The 15979-nt window shown below is 41.8% G+C and overlaps 1 protein-coding gene across 1 annotated transcript in view; it reads left to right on the top strand.

The window, feature by feature from the left end:
- Window positions 1-12027, top strand: part of LOC148023062 (pentatricopeptide repeat-containing protein At5g27110-like) — a 93346-nt gene extending 81319 nt beyond the window's left edge. The window contains exons 8-11 of the mRNA XM_087695304.1: window positions 10383-10602; window positions 10714-11246; window positions 11559-11649; window positions 11918-12027. Of these exons, the coding sequence (XP_087551430.1) occupies window positions 10383-10602; window positions 10714-11246; window positions 11559-11649; window positions 11918-12027 (954 nt within the window). The remainder of the gene's footprint in view (window positions 1-10382; window positions 10603-10713; window positions 11247-11558; window positions 11650-11917) is intronic.
- Window positions 12028-15979: the final 3952 nt, after the last annotated feature.

Here is a 15979-nt window from a genome sequence, read left to right as displayed (position 1 = left end):
CATATTTTCTAAGCTGAACAACTACTTCATGTAACACCTAAATTCATAAAAAAAAAATCAAAAACAAAAATAACATAAAAACTCATTTTTCATCCACACACCCACTAACCATCTAGGAAAAAAAAATCCAGATATTTTTGGATTGAGGAGAGCGCATTCTTTGCATTTTCATACACCCACTACCAGGTATTTCCCTTTTTTTTGTTATGTTTTTTAAAACAAAAAAAATAATAATAATAATAACAAAAGCTCCCCAAAACCCACGGTTAATATAAAACTACAAAACTCCACCACGAAAACCAACCACAACAAACAAACGAAACCCATAATTAACATAAATGACACCTGACTACTACCATGGGACGCGCATTCGCGTTATATAACTACACCATATTTTTTTAATTAAAATAAACCCGCCGTTCACTTAGCACGCGCTACGTGCGCTACAGAGGCACTTTAATTTTTAATTAAAATAAACCCGCCGTCACAAGGGCACGCGCTAGCAAAAAGCGCTCCACATCACCTTAATTTGTAATCCATGAACTTCCATTTAGAGACCCAGTCTGGGTATCGAAGTCCGGGATTCGAATTAATGCACCGTTTTCACCTAATAATTGGTAATTAAATTTATAATAAGGAACCGCTGTTTTCTTGCTAAGGTTTATCACTTAATAAAAATTCACCCATTCTTAATAAATTATTAAAATCAACCCTTCATTAAATTGATTCCCCCTCACTGCACTTAATTCCCCTTTTTAATGAACCGTTTCGTGGGATGGGTATGCGCAGTCATTGGAGTTATTTCCATGGTTAACCACTGGTTTATCAACTATGTAGTCTTGATATGTGTCGGATGTGGTATTGTTTTGGTTTCCTGTCTTTGATACGGTTACGGGTACGATATGCAGTTTTTTCTTTCATTGCCTGATACGGGGTTCTGGGTGTTTGTCTGATGCATAGCATGAAGCTTTCAGTCGCATTTGTCTCAAGGTCATGTCGAATTTTTTCTAGGCTGTGGTTTGCTTGGGGTTAGTTGGTTGAGTCACGTTTTATTGTTTTGGTTATTCTCTTATCCTTGGATTTTTGTCTGTTGCTTTGCAGGCATTCTCCTTGATTGTCTGTGTTTGTGGTGTGTATGTAACCATCTGAATGGCGCCTTCTCATGCTCCTCCCCCTATCCAGTACGTCCCATTAGTTAGTAGGGATTACTCTTCCCTACTTACTTTTGAGCCTCTCACGAAGACGGGACTCGCTGCTTTTGTGGCTACCTCCTTTCCATTGCTTCCAGAGGATCCATCGTTATGTGATGAGTTTCTGGCCTCCTACAGCAAGAAGATAGGACTAGTCCAGGGAATTTCTATGACTTTGACACCTCGAGGCTTAGGGAAGGCTCTGTCTCTTCCCTCCAAAGGTGAACCTTTTGTTACCACTCGTCAGCTTTTCTCTAATGAAGAGATTCTGAAGCTGTTGCAAAAGCAAACAAGGGAAATGCTGGATGTTAAGAAGGTGATCAACTCTTCAGGAGTTTCCTTTTCCATGATCACTGATCCCATATGGAAGTCGATCTGTCATTTTCTCCAGGACAGGTTTATGCCTGCCAAAATGCCATCCCAATACTTGTCCAAAGAGCTTTTTACAGCTTCCAGGATGGTGTTGAAAGGAGTTGCTATTGATTGGAGCACTTACCTCCTCACTAAAATGGATCAACATTTCGTCAAAGTCACCAGGGGTAATGTTACCAATGTCACATATAGATCATATTTGTCTGCCTACTTGACCTATTCAGGTTTACCGAAGACTGTGCCTCCACCTCCTCCATCAGATCCCGTACCTCCTCCTCCACCTTCAGATGAGTCCGAACCCATTGACATAGAGGATGATGATTCTCCGCCTCCCCTGGTCATCCAGCGCAAACGCTTGAAGAGGATAGCGGATAAAGCTCCTTCCGTACTTCCTTCAGTACCCATTCTTGCTACCTCTGGCAGTGATCTTCCTGGGTATCTCACTTGTAATAACCTGTTCAGAGCACATCGAGAAGGATCATTGGACATATCAGTTCCCTCACTGAACAGTCTAGTCTCAGGAGATGCAATTCCTTTCCTCTGTAAAGATATTCAGAGTTCCATTGAGTTGTCAGTGACAGCCTGCGTTCAACAGCTGTACGCGTCTTTTTATGAAGAACTCATGCAGTCTAAGGACCAGTTGCATAAGGCAACATCCGAGTTAGCTTCTGCTAAGGATACCCTAGCAGATTTGTTTAAGAAAATGGAACAACAAACCCAACTGGTTGCCACCCAAAGCGATGAGATCTCTTCTTTGAAGATCCAGTTACTAGAGGCTCAATCCCAGGTTACTAGCCTTTCAGAGGATAATGAGAGGATGTCCAGAGAAGCACAGGAGTTTCAAGCTATCTTAGATGACAAACTTTCAGCTTTACAGATTGCTAATGACACAGTGGCCTCCCAAGCCTCTCAAATCCAGCAGTTGCAAGATCAACTGGCAAAATCCCACTCTGTTCCTCCAAGCCCTAATGTTCCATTGATTCCTTCTCTTTCACAGCAGGACTTGGCTGCTCTTCAGAGACAGGCTACTTTGTGTCCTCTATTCCAAGATAAAGTGGAAAGATTGCAGTCCAGAATAGACTTGTTATGGTCTACATTTGAGCAGTTTCAGGAATATGTTCCACCAGACCATTCTTTCTTTGTCCACTACCACTTACAGAAGTTGGTCTTCTACATGAAGCTTTCCACGATGGATTTACCTCTTCCAGAGAATGGATGGAGTGGGACTTGGTCTGCTGAGTTGCTGACAGAGGTAGTAAGGATGGTGTTTGAAGATTCTGTCACGCCAGATACCATGTTGATATCCTACATGTATCTACGAGGAGACTTGTTAATTCCAGATGAGGTGGATATGGCATGGTATGTGGGGGATGTGGTCTTACAGGCTGTTTTGTATGTCAACCATTTGGAATTGCGCATAGCTGACATGTTCCAGAGTTACTCCTCCAAAGTGGCTGATTGTCATGATAATTCGTGGCATCCCATGATTGATTCTGTGGTCCTGAATCAAAGACAAAACACAGCTCCTATCTCTGCCCAGAGTACTAATCAACTGAGGATGGATCTCTTAGCCTATCTTTCAAAACATAATCCGTTTGATGCTTCCTTCTTTGATGCCTATCATCGACGATCTCTCTTAGGACCTTCTGTTCCTACCCTCCTCTATTACCAACAAATGGCTCACTGCTATGCTATATATCTTTCCCTTTGTCAATCTAATTCCACAATTATTTTACCCCTTCTTTTCCAACCTTCATCTTTCCCTCAAATTCCCATTTTTACATACTGTTCCTTTATTGAGGATAGGGTATTTTCCCCTTCTCCACCCTGTCCTTCTCCATCCATTCATGTACCCTCCACATTTCCTATTTATCAGTTAACACCCTTCCTTAGTGATTCCCTCCAAATTTCTGCCACTCCTTCTTTAACCTTTTCTTCCTTTTATGATTTTGCCTATCCCTCCCTTCATCCCCTTCCCTTATTCCACTACCCTCTCCTAACACTTCTATATCTCAACCACCTCAGTTGGTTAGTGACTGTGACGGGTTTGATAATCAGATTTCCAGGAGAAGGGGATGGAGTTCGGATGATTCCCTTACAAGACCTCAGATCAATTGGCCAGTAATTCCAGGAGAATGGACAGCTTCCAGTCAAGCTTATCAGAACTATGTTCATTTTGCTCAGCAGTATTCCCAGTCTGCGGATCCCTCAGTGAGATTAACTACTCACTTTGCTTGGTACCTGGCGTATATGCATAGGCACTCTCATAATGATTCCAAGCCTATTCCAAAGTTGTGCATGAATGTCAATGTGAGCATTGATTCCCAACAGCTGGATATTTTGTATTTTCATGCCCTTTGTTTGCCTAGCAGATACCTGGTCCTGTTAGAAAGGATGTGATGTCTTCAGTTTTTTCAAAATCCTCCCAAAAACTTTGTAGATGAATCCTTATCTATGGATCGTTTCCGAAAACATCAATCTTTCAAGAGGGATCATCTTCATTGATACCTTTCCAATGTATGGTGGATGCTTTTTAATGAAAATCTCTCTTTTTGGAGGAGTCATTCAGATGATTGTGTTGTGTGTAGTGTTTGTGTTGTGAGTTCATTTATGTCAAACGAACGTGGTGGTTTCCTATTGGATTGGATTTCGTGTGCGAGTTACATTTTGGAGAATTGTTGTGTTGGGTCGTGGTTGCAGAGTTGAAGCTGATGCTGATGAAGAAGAAGAATCCTCTTATATCCTTTACAAATTTGTTGTGATTTTTTAGTTTGATGAGAAGTGTTACTGTAAAAAGGGTTTTCCTTTCTTTGTATTTTTATATCAGAAACAGGTTAAAAGTTGGGGTCGTGGTGGATGGATTCTTTTTGAAGAGATATTGACGATCAAAGTTGAGCTTTTCCCTGAACTTGTATTCCCTTTTTCCTGGGTCGCGAGGATGCTTCCTTATTAAGTGTGGGGATATGTTGAGTGTTGAAATGACTTGTTTTTTGGCTGATTTTTGTTGTTTTTGAGAGCTGAATGGCTGATTTTATGAGATGCTTGATTGGTTTGGAAGTGGTTTGAGAGTGTTTTGGATGATATTGATTGTGTTTTGGAAGTTCATGATGTTTATTGGTGGCTCTATGATGTTCTGATAGGTTCTGATTGGTTCTGTATACCTTCTGTTTTGCTCTGTTTTGGTCTGTTTTGTTCTTATTGTCTTCTGTAAGGAGGGATGGAGTGTTGATTGATGAAGACTGAGATCTTGTGAAAGCTTATTGAATGGTTTGTGAAATTTTGGAATGGTTTGAGTATGAGTTATGTGGTTTTGATAACCTTTTGTAACCTTCTGTAGGTCTTCTGAGCTTCTGTCTCTGTTCTGTTTCTGTTCTGTACTGTAGCTATTCTGGTACTGTTCTGTGACTGTTCTGTATGCTTCTGTATGTGTTCTGTAGAATGTATATGTAGCTTGGGAAATTTTTCTAGCCTTGGAAAGAGGTGAATACAAGTGCAAAAAGAGCTAGAAGAAGTAGCTGCTGAAGACTCAAGTGAAGACTAGAGTGAAGTGACAGTAGTGAGCTATGAAAAGACACTGTAGTGGCTCTGGTGACTCTTCATATCAGACATACCTCTTGGGAGGGGTATCCACGACCTAAGAAGGATTTTTGAGAGTGATTTGAGAGATTGTAGTGAGGATATGATGTATTATTGATGGAGAGAGAGAGAGAGAGAGTCAGAGATAGCCAAATCTACTGAAACAGAGTGATTGTATATGAGAGATTGAGAGAGAAGACTATGAAGATATTGAAGATGAATACTATGTGATGTATTTCCATTCCAAGATGGTGTATTCCTTTGCTTTCTTTGTTCTATTGATGGATTTTATGAAGATATTGAAGAATATGGTTGATTCTATCAAATCCGTGGGAGATCTACATGATGCTGCATGAAGATTTGTTGTGCTTGGTGTTCTTTTCTTCATTGTGATCATATGAAACATAATAAACATGCTTGTTGGTGTTACAAGATAGATTTTCTTGCAAGAGAATTCCCTTTTCCTTGGTGTTCCTCTCGGGGCTCCACATCGGTGTTTTAGTTCCTGGTATGGGGGTATCTTCCCCCATTCCTTGGGCCATTTCTTTATTAACAAACTACTGTACCTGAGCCATGAGGTTGCTAGCATGCACTTTGGCTATGGAGCTTAGAGTGGGTATAGTTGTGGGGGTCGTGGGCACTAGGAGAGTAGGGATGGGATCGATTGGGGCCTTGCCCTTGCCTTTTTTCACTACGGGTGGCGTGATCTCTAGTGCTTGTGTGCTTGAGCTAGGGTCTTCATCTCTAGTCGGCTCTCATGGCACACAACTCATCCTGTCTACACTGCTCCTCTATAGATATACGTGTTTCTAGAACCATGTCTTCATCTTCCTTCCTTTTCAACTCTTCCTCTTATTCAGTTGCCTTCCCTTTTCTCTCCTCCTCAGATTTTCTTGATTCTTCTTTCAGCCTCTCTGACTCCTCGTTTTCTTTCTTCTTCCTCTCTTCCTCTTTCTTCTTAGACTCTTTTTTAGCTTTTTGTAAGTCTAATTTTTCTTTATTCCTGCTTTCCTCCTCATCCTTCTCTTGCAAATCCTTCTTCTTTGGCTTTCGTTGGGCTTCTTGGCATTTATTTTTCTCCTTCCTCATCATCACTCACTGTCCTTTCACTAGAGTGTGGCTACTATTCATTGTGAGGAGGTGACCTCTCTAGTGTTTCTCCAATTCCTTCTCCTTCACCCTGTCCTTCCCCCAATGCTTCACTTATTACAGTTGTCAAAACCCCACCGAATCCGATGGTAGAGGCCTTTGAGGATGACACTTTTCTTTTTGCCCTAGTAGTAGGGGACTCTCCTCCTAGTGGTCTTCCTCCCTCCTGTAGCTAGTTCTTTTGCTGAAGACTCAATGGTCTTCCACACAAAGCCATTTACATTTACTTCATCAAGGGATCTTGCTGCAATGCTCTCCAGCATAGGCACATTGATTCGCCTCATTATTGAGTTGTACCTTTGGCTAGAGAATAGTGTGTGCATCATTTTGGCTTGGAGTTGGATTTCGGGGTTGGGGATGTTTGCCAAGTTGATGCCATCATTTATGTGGACCATCAGCTTGTCCATTCCTAACATGGCATACACATCTCTCTTCAGCTGCCTTTCCACCTTATCATTGGCTAGACTCAATGCTTTCTCCACCAACTCTGGAGTCAATTCGATCTCGACTTGGCGGGTTTCTTCTATTTTCTGCACTATCATGGTGCCGTGGCTCCTACCAAAGGTCTGAAGGAACTCCACACACTAGCTGTAGTCCACTCCTTGACCAACTACCTCCATGTACTTTTGCAGATGGCATTGTTCGACAATCTGCTTCACTGCTTGTTGCTCCCTGGCAACATCCTCCAAGTTCAAGACAGGGCCTGGACTTGAACTGGTTAAAGGCCCTTATTTTCACGGAAAGGCCATATTTTGCTTGCTCTTCTTGTGAAAATGGCAACTTGCTGGCTTTCTCTTGGCCTGTCATCATGCTGGGTGCCTGTCATGAATCCGTGTTCACCATTAGTTCTTTTCAAAACAATTATATGCAGAGGAAAAAGATCAGATGCTAATGGAATTGAAATGCTTAATTATAGAATTAAACGTCTCCCTCAAGTAGTCCATACATTCCAAATTTTATGACCCTTTTTCTTAGCCATGAATTGGTTTTGATTTGTTTTCATTTTCTTTTGCATTTTATTCTTATTTCCACCTTACCCCCTTCCCCTGCAGAAATAAGAAGAATCCTTCCTAGGATTATAGATTAAGGGGGTTCCACGCATGGTTAGTGTGCTTACTTTTGCATAAGCCAAGGATAAAAATTGGGGTTTTATTGCATTTGGGCATATTGGTCCATGTTGTAGGGTGGTCGAATGCTTTGAAAAATACGAATTCAGATTCCTCCCATGAGCAAGGTAGCATTCACACTTCCATTGCTAAAGCCTCATCCAAAAGACCTCAGTCTAGTCGATCGTAGCTTTCAGCAAGCATGGTAAACGTGGCATCCAAGCATCTGCGGAAAGCAACCAAGACATCACATGTATTCTCACCTAAGTCTGTGGCCAAGGTTAGAATGGATCCCCTAAGGCTAACAAGTGATTGAGGTTTGGTTGGGCTTGACTGTTCAGTAGCTGACAGGTGCAACTCTGGTTGCGGTTCTGGTTGGGGTTGTGGCCTTCGTACACTTGGCATGGCCAGTGAGGTTGGTGGTGCACTACTAGATGCTTGGGCGATGGTTGGGGTACTACCAGGGCAAGGTTGAGGTAGTTTAGGAGTAGCAGGCTACGATTTGGATCTATAGACTTATTGAGTCTTGATGGATTTAGGTTTTCAAATGGCAATGGGCCTTGTAGCACAGCCAGAGGCTTTTGTGGCATTGATGCTTGATTCATCTTGATGTTTGGTGTGCTCATGCTTGAGGGTAGCGTTTCAATAGTGTCCTTGGCCATATTCACTGTAGGTATCCAAATCCAAGTATTACCTTCATAATAGCCTTACGCTCGCAATATGGTTTCTTCTAGGCGTCCTAGGTTTTGAGGGGAGGTTTCTAGCCTTGCAAGCTCATGGTTGGGTGCTCCTAGGCGGCAGTCTTGGATGTTTTTGTACCCATTTGAACTAGTATTCAAGGGTTTTAGATTTGTGGTTGGCTTTTTTTTGGTGCTGAGGTTTGGTGGGTGGTGGCGACAAATCACGATCCCCCTCCTTAGGCTTGATGGTGGATTTCTCTACCGATGGTGATGGAGTCGCATAGCCCTTGCTGAAAGCTACGACGATTTGTACGTTGCCGATGGCTAGGTGAATACACTATGACTAGTAGTCAACATCACAGTGGGCCTACTTCTTAAAGGTTTGTCCTAACAACGATTTTGCACCTACATCTTTCGTGTTTGGAAACACATAAAAGATCATGGGAAAGATTTTTGACTTGATAGAGACTGCAACTTTGCACTTTCCCAGAAGTTCATATGATCGGCCCCCAAATGGGCTAAGTTTGGCATTAGTGGGCTGTAGCTATGGTTTGCCAATTTGAGTCCAATGATCGTGAGTCGTGATATTAAAGTTAATGCCCTCATCGATCAATGCATCAATGGCGTGTGTCTCCTGGGTTGTAATGGTCATGTGTAGGTAAGCCAACGGAGCTACAACTTCCTCATCCTCATCTTTAATCTCCGTAATGGTGGCTACTCCTACATTGACAGGGGCTTCTAGCATAGGGGGTTCATGTAGTAGATGTGTGGGAGGGTAGTACTTTTTTATGTGGCTATCATTAAAGAAGCCTATGCCCTAACCCTCTAGGGTTTCAAGTTCTACATTACCAGTTTGGCGTATGGTGCGAACTCTAAAAGGTCTTAACCCCCTAAAATTCATTTTCTGCTTATGTCCCTTGACCGAGTAGAACAATACGAAGTCACCTTGTTTGAAATTTTACTGCTTGACATGCTTGTCAAACTAGCTCTTGCATCGTGCCTTTTTGCAGATCAGCGCATGGGTGGCTAGAAGTCAAGTTTTTTATAAGAGTTTTAGCTCAACTAGACATTCTGTCCATGCTTTCTTTCCCTCCCATATCTCTTGAATAGCGATTCTCAAGCTAGGAATGGAGAATTCCACAGGTAGAATTTCCTTAGTTTCATAGGTCAACCTAAAGGGAGTCTATCCCACAGCTACTTTATAAGCTATTCGATAGGCCCACAAGGCTGCCATTAGCTTGTTATCCTAGTTTCTACAAGAATAAGAGAATACCTTGGTCAGGACATTTACTAGAGTCTTATTTTTCAATTCCACATCACCATTTTCTTGAGGGTAGTAGGGTGGGGATTTTCAATGGACAGGAGATGAGCAATCACCTCATTGATGAAGTGCATGCCTTGATCACTGACAAGTTCGATGGGGCAACCAAATCGAGAGATTACTTGCTCACATAAGAACTTAGCAGTGGCTTGTGCGTCACTCTTCCTGGTGGCTCGAGCTTTCGCCCACTTTGTGAGATAATTGGGGCAATGATGATGTATTTGGCTTTCAAATATTGAGCTGTGGGATTGATAGGCCCAATGAAGTCAATCCTCCATTTCTCGAATGATTGTCTTGCAATGATGGGACTTAGCTCCATTGTGTCCTTGAAAACTGGCACCTTGGTCCATTGGAACTCATCACATTGTTTCACAAATCATGTTGTATCTTGGAAAAGCGTGGGCTACTAGAGTTGAGACTATAGCACCTTGCGGGGTGTCGTATCTCCCCCCTAAAGTGTCCTCTGCGGCAATTCCACCGTGCACTGTCGTACTACTGTGCATCCGAGGTGTGGAATCCACCAAAAAGTTGTGTGTGTGACATTTGTTACTTTGTACATACTTAATTGTTGTGTTTACATTTTTGTTCTGCGTGCTAGTATAGTGGAGAGGGGTTTGGAAGTGAATATATTTGTGGGAAGCATAGTGGTGGAGATTTTTGGGAAGTTTGGCTCAGTTTCAGAAGCACTAGAAGATCGATTACCATCTACCTTGGATCTTGCAATGGAGGTGAAGAGGAAGAAGAAAGACTGAGCTTGTACATTCAAAATTTGCAAGGGATTGTTGTTCATAGTCTTAAGGGGCACAAAGATATCGTGTATTGTGTGGCCTATTCAAGGGATGGTAAAAGATTTGCATCAGGAGGAGCGGACAAGACAGTGATTACCTGGATTTATAAAGCCTCAGGTATAGATCTGGTCAGATTTGCTAGTAGATCAGTGAATTGCATTTGCAATCAATTTGTTAATAATGCAAATATATGCTGAAAGTATAAATCAAGTGAAGGCCATTTTGCAGCATATGTGGAACATGGCCTTGGTGATGAGGCACTGAAATGTTCTCAACAAATGCAACTTGAAGGTTGCAGCCCTGATCCCATCACATTCGTTTCCATCTTGAAGGCATCTAGTATCACAGGAGCTCCAGAAACAAGTTATCAAATACATAGAGAAGTAATTACTAGGGGATTTGGAACAGATGTGTACATCGGCAACACACTGGTAGACATGTACATCAATTGTGGATCATTGGCAAAGGCATGCCAAATTTTTTATGCACTACCTGTTCGAGATGTAGTTGTCTGATTTGCATTGATTGCAGGATACGCTGAACATGGTCTCAATGAGAAAGTACTGGAATGTTTCCAACGTCTACAGCTGGATGGTATTTCTGCAGATGCTATCACATTTATTATCTGCTTGAAAGCATGTGGCAGTAGAGGAGCCATAAAAGCAGGTCGAGAGATCCATGCTGAGATCAGGAAATCAGGATTAGAAACAGATTTTTTAATAGAAAACATGCTAATAGACATGTATGGCAGATGTGGGTTGTATGCAGAAGGGCAGAAAGTGTTTGACAAACTGCTTGTTAAAGACATTGTCTCATGGACTGTAATGATAAAGGCATACGTTGATAACCATGAGGGCAATTTGGCTTTACAATGTTTTGAGGAAATGAAAGAGCAGGGTATATCTGTGGATACTGTCCTAGTTGTTCTCTGGTTAAAAGCTTGTGATACTACTCAAGCCTTGGAGACAGGTCGAGAAATACATGCAGAGTTGAGGAAATCAGGGCTGGAAAAAAACATTTTTGTTGGTGACACATTGATTGGCATGTATGGGAAGTGTGGATCAGTTTGCAGAAGGACGAGAGGTGTTTGATCAGTTGCTTGTTTGAGATGCAGTGTCATGGGCTGCATTGGTTGCATCTTATGCTCAGCATGGGCTTGGTGAATAAATTTTAGATTGTTTTAAACAAATGGTAGTGGAAGGTGTGTCTGTGGGTGCCATTACTTTGCTCTTTGTTTGAGAGCTTGTGCCACCTTAGGAGCTTTAGATACAGGCCGAGAACTCCATGTAGAGATATACAAAAGGGGACTGGATAAAGAGCTTCATGTTGGCAACACACTTGTGACTTTGTACAACATAGCTGTGGCTTGTTTACAGAATCACGGCAGGTGTTCAGTTCAAGACATAGTTTCATGGAATGCACTTATCATAGGAATTACTGGAGGTGGGCGGCAAATTGTTGAAAACGGTGAAAGAGGGGAGGGGGCTATTGTGGGATTTTCTGGGAAAAAAGGAGGAGAGTGATCAGGAAGGGAAAAAACAAATGATTGCTAATAAGGAGAGGACGCCAAGTTTGTGCGTTTAAAAAAAAATTACCCGTTTAATCTCGCAGAACAGCAGGGGGATTATCAATTGCGATCCCAGCAGAATTCCTGAACGTATTGTCCATGCCAGAGGTACCAGCGCAAAGGGCTTCTTTGAAGTGACTCATGATATTTCACACCTCATATGTGCAGATTTTCTACGTGCTCCTGGTGTGCAGAGACCATTACTTGTCAGGTTTTCAACTGTGATTCATGAGCGGGGCAGTCCTGAGACACGGTTTTGCTGTGAAATTCTACACTGAGAAGGAAACTTTGACATGGTGTGGAAAATGGTCCAAAATTGTTCGAAAGCTTCCAGATCCTAAAATTCAATGCTACTCCTGTTGAGAAAGAAGTCCTCTTTATGCTGACTGTTCTTTCTTTCAGCAAATCAAAGAGCTATCTGCACTTCTAAGTGGCATAATTCCGGCAAAGTGCTAGGGGGAGTAAAAATCAAGGACAAATTATGATGTGGAAATTACTGAACAGCCATAACAGATTCTGCTTTTAGATGATAACTCCCAATGATTGATACAATGATGCTGATTGATGCATTACTTATGGTTTTGATTAAACACTCTTTCTATAGTAATCTTCCACTGCTTGCAACCAAGTTCTGCTTCACCAAGGCTTAAACAATTGGGTCAAACCTTTGGAATTGTGCGAAATTGACAATTACCTGCATGTTTACCACTCATTACTTCCAAAACCCTTGAGAAACCATTGATGGATCTGGTCTGATTTGCCATTAAATCACTCTTCTGTACCTGAATACAAAGATGTCTTCTTGATCCTATTCCAACCTCTTAGATCTTACTTCAGATTACTTTGTTCCTTTTGGGAGAGACATGCTATTTATATGACATGAGTTTTTGTCAAGACGTTTATTGGAGATGCTCCCAATCAGATGTAGCTGATTGTATGTCTCATATTATCTGAAATTGAGCTTTCAAATTGAATCTGATCTCACTAGATTGATCTTCTATCCTAAAATTAGACAAGGTCCTCCGTGGTTGCGACTTTGCTTTCGAAAACCCTTCGATAGCGCCTCGACTAGTACGTGGTGCATTTCGTGCTCACACATGCATCTCCGCAACAATCTGTCTTGCCCTAGCTGATAGAGTTGGCCTATTATTAACTAATAGGGTTGGATTTTGAGAATGAGTCGCCTCAGTCAGGCCTTTTCTATGGGTTGGTCAAGTAGTCTATACTCAAGCACTTGAACCATGTTGTATGCCTAGTATGGCATCAAGTTGGTTCTAAACATGTCTCTTTCGCTAGTAGATAGGGTGTATAGATGTGCATCTAGCAATTTGTCTCCAATGCCCTATCATCTAACGACTTCTCACCTAGGTATGTAAGACATATGATTAGCCATATAGTGTTTCTTTCCCTTGCGTACGATGAAAAAGAAGTCAAATTCAAGAAGCAAAAGTAATCGTCGAGCTATATGCATCCTATAGCGCAAGGTTTGTTTACTAGATACAGCAAGGCTTGATGGTCAACAAAGAAAATAAAGGGCATAGCCAGAAGATAATGCTGAATTTTCTTTATGAAAAACACCATCACTAGCCCCTCTCCTTTGTTTGTGTGAGTAATTCATTTCTGTATAACTATGAGTTATTTGCTAGCAAATTTTAGTAGATAGTCGAGATTGTGGTCACCAAGCTAGCACAACACAGCTCCTAGTGTGGATTTCGATCACCAGGATGATTGTCCCTCTTGGTAGCAGCGTTTAACTTCTTGTAGTTGACGCACACTCTAATCTTTCCATTCTTCTTCAGTATGGTCACTATAGGCGAGACCCAATCTGTGTGCTCAATCTCATAAATGAAACGTGCCCTTAGCAGCTTGTCAATTTCTTTCTTGATAAAGTGAGCATGCTTGGGATTCATAGGGTACGATCGCTACTTTTGATCAGCATTGCATCGGGGGTCATGGGGATATTATGAGGTACGACACTTGGATCTACCCCTTTCAGCTCATCGAGGGACCAAGCAAAGACATCCATGTACTCTCACACAAGAGGGCAATGAGACTTTCTTCCTCTTCCTTGGTCAAGGAATCCGCAATAAAGACAAGTGAGGGTATCTCCCCTTCCTTAGGGAGATTAACCTCATTGACTTTGGTTATCACCTCTATTAGTTCGCTTGCTTGCCCTTGTCATTTGGCTCCTAGCAAGATCACTACCCTCTTGCCTTTCTTAAACTTAGTAAATTGCTTTGGCAAGTCTTGTGGTTTCCTTTGATCTTCAGCTTGTATATCCCTAGACTACTTGTGTTGTTCTTCCTTCAACCTTCGACGCCTTAGGTGGAGTGGCAGGTCCCCTTTGGTGCGTCTGGTCTTAGGTGGTTGTGGCACCTCAAGATCACTGTGTGAACTTACCTCCGACTCATCACCGGTCAACTTGTACAACAACTCAAATTTGACAAGAGAAATTTCCTATGATTTATAGAAATTCAAAGAATAAAGAGAATTTGAACTCCTAAGGTGTTAGAAGGTTGAGTTTTATTGGGTATCCAAACCAACAAGCATTAACCAAATCTTTGTACAAGGTCTTCAAAAACCCAAAGTTAGGGGTTTTTAGGATTTTCACAAAAAGCATCACACCATAAAGGTGAAGGGAGTGAGCCCTAAAGTGAAAGCATGGAGCAGAAGCAAGAGCTATGGTGGAAGAAGCAAGAGTAAGAGAGAGAGACACACATAAGATATGGGAACTCTACTAATCACAATGTGTGATTACTCTTTCCTTTATTCAAATGTCATTGAAAGAATAAAGAATGAAGTGACAATGTGATGGGTATCCACCACTTGCAATGTATAAGTGTGCGGGTATGTAGGTACTGCCAGTGTAACTAATATACGAGTGGCTAGACATAGGCACCTTTATCCCCAACAACCTTCCACTTAAAGGAAAGTTTTCCCACTAATGAGGAGAGAATAAGAAAAAAGTGACAAAGTACAAATCTACATTATTACCACAAGATGAGAAAAGACGTCATCTCATCCAATGGCCATCAACTTCCTAAGGAAGGAAAAATGCTCCGCCGCTGCTGCTGAGAGACTTTTATTGAGCATATCTTTATGATTTTGATTACTTGAGATCTTGACAAGCTCAATAAACTTATCCTCAATGACCTCTTGAATAAAGTGGTAACACACCTCAATGTGCTTCATTTTCACATGAAAGACTGGATTCTTGGCTGAGTGAATAGCACTCATAGAACCTGAATATAGTGTAGGGATTGCATCAATAATACCAAGGTCTTTGCCACCACTAGATAGCCTAAGGAAAGGCTTCCCTTGCAAGTCTTAGTGGCAGCAATATAATCTGCCTCTATAGTAGATAGGGCGATGTATTTCTGCACCTTCGACATCCAAGAAACAACACCTTCAGCAAAGATAAAGACATAGCCAAAGGTGGACTTCTTCCTGCTATCTACATGTCCTGCACAATCAAAGTTAATGTATCCCATGACTCCTATATCCTAGCCACCATAATAGATGCACATAGCTGTTGTGCCCTTTAAATATCTTATGATATCCTTGGTAGCATCCCAATGCCATCGTCCAGGTGTAGCCATATAGCATGTCACAACTCCCATTGCAAATGCTATGTCACACGATGAGTGTTGCTAGTGTCCACCTGGGTTGTAGAGCTAGGTGTGGATATGGTGGTGGTAGTGGTGGCCACCAAGAGAGTAACGTCATATTCATTCAACATTTGGTGGATCTTCTCTGGGAAACCTCCCAGATCAAGCTCCTCATTACGTGCGCGATCTAAGATGTATCCTCTGTGCCCCAAAGGGTGGGGTTCTACACTCTCTCAACCAGTTGTTTCTCCCCAAGCCTTGCATTTGTACAAAAGGCATCTTGGCCATCTCAGCCTTCTACTCATCACATTGTGGAAAATCGGCTTGACTAACCTTCATGTGAGAAGGTAAAAGACAACCAATCCTACATATGAAACTGCTCAAGGACCTTTTGGATGTACTCCTTCTGCGATAAGTAGAGGATCCCCTTAGAGAAATTGTGCGTAATGTGCATCCCAAGAATATGTGAGGCCTATCGCATGTCCTTGATTTCAAATATCTTCTTAATTTGACCTTTCAAGGCATTCAACTCATCATGAGCTCTCCCAACAATCGACATATCATCCACATAAAGGATCAAAATCATAAGGTTGTCATTACGAGCCTCACATAATACCACTAG

This window comes from Lygodium microphyllum, chromosome 16 (assembly GCF_053477565.2).
Source record: "Lygodium microphyllum isolate KBCC chromosome 16, Lygodium_microphyllum_v1.1.10, whole genome shotgun sequence".
In the NCBI taxonomy this organism is placed as follows: Eukaryota; Viridiplantae; Streptophyta; class Polypodiopsida; order Schizaeales; family Lygodiaceae; genus Lygodium; species Lygodium microphyllum.
Note: the sequence above shows the minus strand (reverse complement) of the source record. Positions and strands in the feature narration are given on the sequence as shown.